The sequence below is a fragment of the Apium graveolens genome, chromosome 1, assembly GCF_009905375.1.
Source record: "Apium graveolens cultivar Ventura chromosome 1, ASM990537v1, whole genome shotgun sequence".
Lineage (NCBI taxonomy): Eukaryota > Viridiplantae > Streptophyta > Magnoliopsida > Apiales > Apiaceae > Apium > Apium graveolens.
The window spans coordinates 195,684,969-195,696,562 of record NC_133647.1 but is presented as its reverse complement, the minus strand read 5'-3'; the positions used below and the strand labels follow the sequence as shown (position 1 = coordinate 195,696,562).

General features: G+C 31.3%; 1 protein-coding gene across 1 annotated transcript; it reads right to left on the bottom strand.

The window, feature by feature from the left end:
• Nucleotides 1-5,644: 5,644 nt before the first annotated feature.
• Nucleotides 5,645-7,260, bottom strand: LOC141723762 (AT-hook motif nuclear-localized protein 20-like). Its single transcript, XM_074525654.1, has 2 exons — nucleotides 7,015-7,260; nucleotides 5,645-6,833 (listed from the first exon to the last, which is right to left on the bottom strand). The coding sequence occupies exon 2, from the start codon at nucleotides 6,632-6,634 to the stop codon at nucleotides 5,849-5,851; it is 786 nt and encodes a 261-aa protein (XP_074381755.1). The 5' UTR covers nucleotides 6,635-6,833; nucleotides 7,015-7,260; the 3' UTR covers nucleotides 5,645-5,848.
• Between the last annotated feature and the right edge of the window lie 4,334 nt (nucleotides 7,261-11,594).

Here is an 11,594-nt window from a genome sequence, read left to right as displayed (position 1 = left end):
TTTAGGTGTTTTGTGAGTGTCAGTTATCATATCTATAAGTCCTGTATAATTCTGAATAATAAAAAATAAGAATCCCAGTTGTATTTTCATACAGATAACTATCAGCTTAATTCTTTGAACGTTAATTTAATCTTTACACTGCAGCCCATTGTCGCTTGATATCGCCTCCTCTATTTCAAACCCACCTTCCTCCTCGTCTTCCAAAGTAATCGTATTCATAGCTTACAAAAGCTTATCAGGTAGCACCATGGTAAAAGACAAAGACACAATATGATAATCAGACGATGAAATAATAATACTTAACAGACCATGTCAAATGACAAGACAATTTTAACTGTACAATGTTTAAACTTTTAGTTAACTATTGTCTTTTTATTTGTTAAATTTAAATGCGTGAACTATGATCATTTGCGTGGCCCAGCGGCCTTCTTAATTATTTGGTTTTTCGTCATTGTTTTGGGTCAGAAAGTAAGTGCACTCCGTATGGATATGGTCTAGTTGATATAAGAGACAACAAAATATTGGCCTTCCAATTATTCGAACACCATGGGCACTATTTACATATTGGCCCAATTATCTTTAAGCTATGATTTGAATTTCGGAAGTCGAGTCGCCAAATGGGTCTTAAATTGATCCAGTCCAGATATATTTACAAACAAAGTTGTATATCTGAATTAGTTTAAAATTTAAAATTTATTACTTCGTCAAAAATCAGGGAAAATATTATCAAAATTAATATTTTTAGCTAAAATTGAGAAAAATAATTATTTTAAACATGACATTTTTAGGTTACGTGATTATATTAAATACGTGAAAAAGTATTTTTAAAATATGAAATGCTAGAATTCTTAAAACAGTCCCCGTCTCAGAAACTTTTTCTCATAAATTAAAATATGACAAATACGACAACGCGTTATATGGAAATAATTTTGAGAAAATATTTGAGCTACGTAACATACTACTCGTCGATCTATTAGTATCTTCATCGTTTCGTCGATATACTATGTCGACAGTTTGAATTTTCTCAGATATGGTGTATGTGTGTGTTTGAATGTATTCAATTACTTCTTCCGTCCGAAAAATACAGGCCTCTTTGATTTTTACGCGTATTTTAAGGTGAATAAAAATGATAGCTTTACAAATCATTTTTCAAAATTTCTTTTTCCTCAATTAAAGTATACATATTAAATTTTAAATCTAGAAAAGAAATTTTAAAAAAATACACGGAACCGTGACTTTTATACACCTTAAAGTACGCGTAAAAAGTCAACTGAACTTGTATTTTTGGACGAGCTGGTATAACAGAAAATAAATATCTTAAATTTTTATTTGTAATTTGCCTCCCGAATGTTGACATGAAACAAATATGCAAATCCCATCAGCCATCGATGATTAATGCCCGCACTGAAAGTTAAAACAGAAAACTATTGAAATGTGAAAACAAGGGAACCCTACAAACATATTTTCTCAGCTGTAACACAACTGCAGAGCACCTCGACGAATCTGCAAGTTGTAAAAGATGGCTGGTAGCTCATAGTGAGACGTGTACGGTGACTCAATCTGCATAGTTAGATTAAAGAGCTGGGTCCTTATAATCTTGAAAACCTAACCCTTGTCCGCTTGTTTATTTTGTCTCCACCTCTAGTACTACTGTTTCCTGGTTTTAGGAGTCTTTGTTCTTTAACAACTATACTATTTTCAGCTCAACCCTTGTTGTTTATCAACTATGCTTTTGTATAAAGGGTCTTAATCCCTGATAACCGGGGCTTAGATAAGCCTTAACTATCCCATGACAAAAGCACCCTCAAATTTATATTTTAAGGGCCTAGGAATTTTTCTTTTGTTTTGCGGAAAGAGAAAAAAACTCTATCTGTGGAAAGGAAAAATAAGATTTTGAATGTGAGTCTTTGAAATATAAATCCGACCCCCTCTATCGGTGTGTAATTTTACTTGGTGAATAGTGTCTCGGTAAAAAGGTTTAGAAATACCGTTGAGAGGAAGATCCCTCTTTATTTTCTCTTATAAAGAACTGATAAACGATCGGATGAGACAAGCGCTATAATATTAATTAGCATACGATTGTGAGGAAATAACAATCATTGAATTGCACAAACGAGGAAAACACAAAACGACTACATTTAAAACGATCAATATCTTTTTTTCCACCGATAAACGATCAGTATCAATTGATAATTAAGTCACAATTATTTTGCATCTAACCATTTTTATCGATTGTAAAATCATCGATAAAGATTTTTCTTTTACTAATTAATTACATAAATACACAGCAAAAATTAAATTTTTGATATCTCGTGAATGGGACAAGAACTCAACTAATATATATATACTAATTATTTATCGGCTTAAAAACTAATTTTTTTACCGATACACAAAATATTAGGAAATTCTTTAAATAGAAAATCTTCAATTCTAATAAATGAACTAGAAACACTCTAAAATTGGAAGTGGCAAACACAGAGGACCCGCTTCACATAAAATCAGATGCCCCCACTATAATGTTATATGCATAATTAACATTTTATAAAGTAGTTAATAGTTAGTAGCTCAATTTCAACGATGCTAATGATGTTAGTATACCTTATTCAACTTTTTGAACGATAACTAGTGTAACAAAATATGTATATATATAGTTTACATACTCTGTATAGAAATCGGCCGATTTTCCAAAAATCGCCGATAAATCGCTAAAAATCGGTCAAAAATATGGATCCGATTTGACCGATTTCCGATAAATCGCCGATAAATAAATCGTCCGATAAATCGTAAATCGGTACCTCAACCGAATAGTTCCGGTTTCCGAAATCTGTAACAATGTTTACATAAGTTAATTTATCAACTTGTAACGATTTTCTTTGGATCAAGTATAATTTTGAAGTTAAAACAAGATAACAAGAAGTTTGTTAAGTTTATACGACTGTTAAGGCGGAACAAAATCACACCGATTTTACATTCATCATCATTGTATTCAATAATACCGTGTATGACAGTATTTGGGGAGGGTGGGATGACCTAAATCCGTGCCTAACAAGACTAATATAAAACTATCAACATTTAAAGGGATTGAACACGAACTATACGAATTAGAAATAGACTCTTGCATCATTGAACAAATGTTATGATCAACTTTTGGGATTGAACACATGCAACATTGACTCGATAAAAATCTAAGATAAATTAACAACCCGAAAATAAAGGGATCGCAACTTTCTCTCAATATTTTATTGTTGGAGAGGAAAATCAGGCTCTCCATCTCTCGCAAAAAAGAAAAGAATGGAACATTCTTTTTTGTGACATAAAATTTTCACTTATACCGAAAATAATTAAAACATATAGTAATTAGTAAGATTGCAATTACTTAATATAATATATAGACTAGATTTATAGTTGAAAGTGTGAGTTATCAAAATCATTTTAAATTAAGTGTAAAATTGAGGATATTTAATTAAATGTAAATTTTAAAAATTAATTTTTTATTAATTGTGCTCGAGAAATTAATATACATATATATGTAAATTAATAATACGAATTAAAATGTTACATTTAACATTTAAGAATATTTTTTAAAACGTTTTGATAATATTGCTAGTTAATACTCCCTCTGTCCCAAAAATATAAGTCCATTTTACTTTTTACCCGTACTTTAAGCAGTCTAAAAATCATAGGTTTGCATTCTCTTCCTAAAGAAAAATTCTTGAATTAAAATAAGAAAATTTAAAAAATAATTTATAGAATAATGATTTGAAAAATCGGATAAAAAATCAAAAGTACTTGTATTTTGGGACAACGAATTCAAGCTACTCCTTCTGTTTCATTTTATTTGTCTCTTGATTTTTCTGTACACATCTCATGATGTTTTGACCGCATAGTAAAAATTATTATTTTTTTTTTTGTATATAAAAGTTTAAGTTAGATATTTTTATTTAGGAAAAGAAAATTTTAAAAATTATTATTTTAACTACGCGGTCAAAACACCTAGAAATGAGTGCACAAAAATTAAGCGACTATTAAAATAAACGGAGGGAGGATAAAGATTTTGTCAGCAGCCCGCAATCTGCTAACAACTCCACTACACTATCAGTTCTCGTTAGGAACAATGAGTAAAAAAATATGCTGACGTGTCTTCCCTGTAAACGTAAAATATGTAGGGACTTTCTCAAAAGCTGCTCAACAACACAATTTCCAAGCATGTAAAACGAATCCATCTTAGTCAGTGTGTGACACTAGGTGCTGCAGAAACTAACTGTTATTCATAATCTTTAATTTTAAATTAGGATTAAATATTAAAGTGATCACTCAACTGAATGTCATATATCAGTTTAATTATTAAACTTAACAGGATATCATTTGGATCACTAAAATCATAATAAATATTAAATAGATACCTCAAAATATGTGCTCGAGAATTAAAATTTATTTTATGGAGTTTTAAACATTTTTTCTTTAATCTTATTACAACGGAATGAAAAGTTATAAATTCATAGTATTTTAGATGATTTTGTGAGATTTTTAAAATTATATCTACTAATTATTTTTATTTAAATAAAGAAAATGACTACAAAATTAAAAATAAATAGTAGATAAATTTTTAAAAATCTTACTATATTATATAAAATATTAGAATTCATACATTTTCATTTGGTTGTAATAGGATTCAAGAAAAATATATTGAACTCCATAAAATAATTTTTAATTCTCAAACACATATTTTGAGTTATATTTTCGATATTTATAATGACTTGAGTGATTCAAACGATACCCAGATAAGTTTGATGATTAAACTGATATATGACCTTTAGTTGATTGACTACTTTGATATTTAACCATTTTAAATTAATAACAATACAATAATATTATTTAATATTATCAAATAATATCCAAGACAAACAATTTCTTTTAAGTCTGTAACATATCATATCGCAGTAATGTGGATCCCTACTTCCTCACTTACGACGCAATTTTATCTTGTGACGAAAAAACGAACTTGCTACTTGATCAAAAACGACAAATTTTTTCCGTCGTAAATGGCTCAGTTAAGACGATTTCAGTTAAAAAAACCGTCGTAAATGGCCAGATTTGTTGTAGTGATATATATACATGTAGCTTCCCTTTTATTCACACTAGCGACTCTATTTTTTATATTTCAGGGAAAAAAATCACAGTATAATATATTTGTTGTAGGAAGCTCCGGTCGGTTTTTTTTGATCGATTTCAGGTTAAATGCGACTGTCACATGGAACGGTCAATTTTAGGCTCAGATTTTTGTCGGTTAAATTTATGACGGTCGGAAAAGTCCCTATTTCTTTATTTCTTGCAGTGATATATGTTTGCCGTTGATCAGAAGATTCAGAACCCAATAAAATCACATGTAGTCTCTGAATATTACATACAGAATACAGTATTAATTAAATAGCACAAGGGAGTACTTCATTGTTTGGAAAGAGATTTCAGTATAATAACCTTGCAAGAATATGATTGTATGATTATAATTAAATATACTACATTTTGAAAGCCATTAGGAGTATAAACAAAGAACATGTAAGAGAACTTTTGCACTTATTATTAATTTATTTCCACTTTATATGAATATTAATAATTTAACTGCAAGATATACAAATCTAGCAAAAGAAACATTTATTTATTTACTCCAATCTCAAAAGAAGCCAAAACAAAGAAGTTTGATATAGCTAGAGCCTAGAGAACCATGTAAGTTCTCATTCTCCAAAACTTGATGAGTCTAGCTAGTCTATTTTTGTCAATACAAACAGAAATTTTCATACTCGAATTGATTTATTACCTTTTTTTTTATTAAGTTCTCTCCTTTTTCTCTTCAATATGGAGGAGGCCTAACAGTACTACACCAAGCATATGGATCACGACTCAATTGCCCAACATTAGGCAGTGAATTAGGATTCATATTGTACATTAAAAGAGAAGACGGATCTGGGAGGCCTTGATGTTGTTGGCCTCCCGTGCAACTGATTCCAACTGCGGGAGGGGAACCTCCTGCGTTGTTTGGGGGCAGACTCATAGTCTGCCCCGACTCTTCATCATCCTCTAGAGGCAACCTCTCGTAAGTAGCATTAGCAAATGTGGCAGCAATGACCATAACCGGCCCGGCTGCCACAAGTGAACCAACCACACAACCTCCTACAACTTGTCCTTGCCCGCCTGCCAGATAAACCGTCAACCCGGTCGAGCCTGGCGGAGCTGGACCAGGCAAAAAAGCACCGGTCAACGATAAAATCTCGAAAGTTCCATGAAGTGCAACAACAGCACCAGGACCAGCTGGTTGCCTTAAGGTAACATTAACAACCGAACCACTTCCACTTAGCAAACAAACGCCTCGTTGCCGACGACGTGCAAATTGAGCTATACTTTGTGCTACATCAGCGCCGCTTGCAATTTCCATTACATGACTTCGAAGAGAATTAGGGCTATCGCGTGTCACAACAATAGGTGGTTTTGGCCTGTTTTTCGAACCTGGAGGACGGCCTTTAGGTCTTCTGGAGCCAACTACAACCGCTCCTTCATTGAACTCGTCTTCATTATCCTGACTCCGATGATCTTCATCTTCATTAACCGATAATTCGCGTTGTCGTTTGTTGTTCATCATTACTGTTTGAGCTCTAGCAGCTGCTGCAGGATCAATTCCCGGCAACAAACCACCCTGTTCTCCCCACCAAGGATTTGCCAGCCTTAAAATTCGATTAATTTCTCCGAAACTGATTAAAATCAGCACAATTTTTTATAGGGTTTCTTGGAGTGGAATTCTCTTGTTTAGAGAAAGAACAAGTGATGGTGACAATCAGGATCTTGACAAAAAAAGAGAGAGAGAATTAGATGCAATTTTATTAAGTTTACAATATTAAAAATGTAGATCAAGTGATCATTGGAGTGGCAATATGTAAGAACAATTAAAGAAAAGATGCAAAAACCATGAAATGGATAGAATCAATTGACAAGCAAAAGAAGCAGTGTAAAGCAGACTCAAACCTAATTTAGGGGAATAGAAAGATTCATTCAAAACATCAAGGCAAAGACTGCAATAAAATATTCTTATTACGACAATTTCAGTAAAAAAAACTCTGTCGTAGATAGCCTGATTTGTTGCTGAAAGGTAAAGTACTAGAATAAAATTATATTCAGCACAAAAATGTGTGTATGTGTGTGTTTTTCTTCTCTTTGGTGAGCTGAACTAGTGGCTGGGGAGCTGAGGCATATATTTTTATTTCTCTTAGAACTTTTTGTTGATATAAAATGTTATAAAGAAGAGTTGATGATAGGAAATAAAGAATTAGGGTTTTGGGGTAAAAGTGGGGTAGGGTGAGTGGGCAGGTGGGACGCATGTCGCTGTCTCGCGTCCCGACAACCAAAATGGGCGGTCAAGTAGAGAGATTTGTAACATTGGAAATTTATAGACATTCAAAATCAACAATGTCGTTTCTATTATTTTACTTGCAAGTTCACTTTAGCTATGTCCGTTATAAATTAATATCCGAAATTTGTATTATTATAACTTTTCTTCGTGGTATTTCAAAATAGTCACTCATTCTTCGATAATGTCGTGAAGAAAGAGAGGTGTGAGTGACTAATGCAGCATTAGGTGGATTCACGGGCGTTTACGAGCCGAGCGAGATATTAATGAGTCGGATTTATATATTTTTTTATGAATAGAGTTGAGCTGAGTTTTTTTATTATAAAAAATATATATATTTAAACTCGAACTCTTTAACTACGGTAGAATATTATTTTTTATCGAAAAAATAAGTCGAGTTAAGTTCAACGTCAGTAAATTGTTGATAATTAAAAATTTAGCGCAATCTTGTTTTATATGAACTCAAATCATGTTAGCTTAAATAATTCGTAAATTCATTGTAAATTTATTTTTAACATTACAAGAAAACAAGGTTAAATACAACCTTATAAATACAATTCCGGGGTCAAATTCAACCACTTTCGGTTGAATTTAAGGGGCACGGCTAAATTCAACCGAATGCGGTCGTATTTATTTACAATCGTATTTACGCGGTCGAATTTAGCAACAAATATGACCGTATGCAGTTGAATTTAGCAGTACGACCGTATGCAGCTGAATTTAGCATTACTCCTAATTCAACCGCATTCGGTCGAATTTAGCCTTACCACAAAAATGGGGGGAATTTTCCCGCCAGCTAATTTTTTTGACACTCCTAAATTCAACCATTTTCAGCCGAATTTGATATTTAGAAATGGCGGGAAATTTCCTGCACTTTTAAAACATTGTTTGCAAAAGTGGGGGAAATTTTCCGCTTTTCTAAAAATTGTAATTTTAGTAGAAATCAATTGTATTTATCTATTATGAATGCATTCAGTAAACAATGTTTATTAACTTATTAACTTTGTATGAGTTATTTGCGAACCGAGCTGTTTACGAAATTAATATTAAGATTTATATATTTTAGTGATAAGATAAAAAATTTAGAAAAAAATTAACGTATTCGGTTTATTATTTTAACAGTCAACTAGTAGTTTGACCGATTATTCTTACTAGTATTTAGTCACGTACCGATGTTTCGATTTTTTTGCAAAATGTTTATGAATGATCCAACCGTAAGGATGTCAAGATCTATATAAATTTTAAATAATATTTTGAACCATATACGGTCGAATTTATATTTTAGGCGGACGTTTCAAAAAATTTCAAAAATTCAATTTTTTGTGCGGGATTTTCAAATTTTAGGTGAAAAATAAATTCGACTGTTTTCGGTCGAATTTAATCGGTCGAATTTAGCCACATTTATATTAAATACGACCGATTTACTAAATATGACTCGAGCGAATGCGACCGGTCCAAAAACCGGTCGTATTTAGTTAAATATGACCGTTTTCGGTCGTATTTAACTAAATACAACCGATTTTTAACCGGTCATATTTACCCGTTTTTCTTGTAGTGTAAATTTTAAAAAAATCATGTTATTTTACATTTTTTTCAAATTTTAACGAGCCATTTGAGCCGCACACATTAATAACTCCGATCAAACTTGTTTTCTTAACAAACATTTTATGTGTTTGAGCTCAAATTTTAAACAAAACGAGCCGAGCTCGTGTTTGTTTACGAACAACTAGGTCGTAGACAATCTTAATTGAATATAGCAAGTCTTATGGTCGCCCACTAGGGGTGAGCATCGGTCGGTTTGGAAGGTTTGGAAGGTTTGGAGGGTCCAAACCGAACCAAACCGAAATTAGCGGTTTCCCTAAAATCCAATCCAAAACCAAATCGTTATGTGAAAAAACTAAACCAAACCAATCCGTTTAAAACGGTTCGGTTTGGTTTCGGTTTAAACCGTTTTCCTATAAAATAAAATTAGAAATTAAATTAAACTTGAAATTGTAAATAAGAATCAAAATTTTGTACCATATTATAGAATTATATATTCTATTATAATCATATTTAAAAAGAATATATATAAAAATAATGACTTTGAAAAAAAAAGACAAGAAGACGTATGAAAAAGATGCGACCAATTCTTATGCTTTTATTGAATAAAAATAAAAATAGTGAAAATATAACACATACATTAATATTTATATCTTAGAATAAAATATATTATGATTAGTTCTTTTATATGTTTTAGTTTATACATATGTTGTACATAATAATTTTATTATTAATTGCACTTTACTAATACATTTAAATATTCGGTTCGGTTCGGTTATATCGGTCGGTTTGGAGGTAAAAACCGAAATCAAACCGAAAAAATTCGGTTTTTAAAATGCCAATCCGTAACCGAACCAAACCGTTAGTAAACCCTAAAATTCGGTTTGGTCGGTTTGGATTGGGCGGTTTCGGTCGGTTTGGGTAATTTATGCTCAGCCATATCGCCCACATGTCTCCATTAGAACAAATTTAACATTTTTTAATAATAAAATTTTCAAAAATATATTAAAGTGATTTTACAAAAATTTAAAATAAAGGTGTTTCTTTAAAATTTAGCAGTTACCCTCCTAAAAAAGGTTTCTAGATCGGCCCCTGAAGGGCTGAATGCAACATGCACTTATTACTAATATAATTGGATATAGAAAATACAACTAAGAACCGCAAGTCGCAAGTTGTAACAAGTTGCGGAGGTCAATCCTATCGTGGAGGTAGCTTGTGACTCTGGGAAGGGGTGTAATTCAAGTCTAGTCGAATTAAGTTTATATTTTTCAAATTTGAATTTTTATTTACATAGTTGAGTCGAGTCAAACCCACAAATAATTGAGCCTAAAAATTATATTTGCACTTGACCCGTAAAATAAATGAGTCGAGTTCAAGCTGTTCGCTGGTTTTCGAGTTTTTTAACGAGTTGTCGAGTTTACCGAATTTTCGAGCCCATAGACATTAAAATCGAGTTTCCGAGTTTTGATTTCGATTTCACAAAATTTATTTGATTATATTATTTTACTTTTAAGTCAACCTAAAAATATCGTGCCATTTAAAATGACAATAAAATTTCAGAATAACACACTAAATATTTTTCGGATGAGTAAAACAATATTCAAATATCATCCATTAACCTCTATATAGGAATACTCTATATAGTAATAACCTCCCAATTGTAATAAAATATTACGGTCCCAACTCGGGCTAGTTATAATTAAGAATAACCTCCATATTGTAATATTCTACACTTTTTTCAAGTCCATCCTTTATTAATTTTCCTCTTTATAAGTATAAAAATGCATAAATTATATATATATAGGTATGTACATATTTATATACACACACAGATATTTGTATATGCGATAAATATATATCCAATAATATATAATGTCCTTACATTATTTAGTTTGCGGGTCCATGATCACTAATCAGCTTGATCACCTTTCTAATAATTTGTTTAAAATTCATGCATTTGATATTATGTTACATAATTTATTTTTAAAAGTTATGATCTTTAAAATTCATATACTCAAGATATATAAAAACTATTTTTTAATTAATTTTTAAAATTCAAAATTTATATGTCAACCTCTACTAAAGAATAACCTCTGTATAATAATATTTTTTCTCGGTCCTAACGATATTACTGTATAGAGGTTTTACTGTATTTTATAGGTGTGTTTTATCTTTATTACGAACTAAACGTATTCAAAATTAGCATCACGAGCCGAAAATTATTAATAGTTTTATAAATATATTTACTAAGATGGTTATCGGTAATTGATGTTAAGTAACCAGTAGATCTATACGTATTCAAAATTGGCACCATGAGCCGAAAATTATTAGTAGATTTATAAATATATTTACTAGGATGGTTTTCGGTAATTGTTGTTAATTAAACAGTCGCTCTAAAACCTTAAGGTGGTAGATGAAATCTCGAACATAATCTTATACTCTTTAACACTCCCCTTCAATCGTACGATACTTTTCGCTACGATTGACAACAACATAGATAACCAATACCAATACCAATACCAATACCAATACCAATATAACAACAACAAATATTTATATTAAACAAATGGGGATGGCAAGACTCAAACCCGAGTTCTTCCCTAAATCGAGCTCTCATATCATGTTAAGTAACCAGTCCATCTAAAATCTTAAGCTG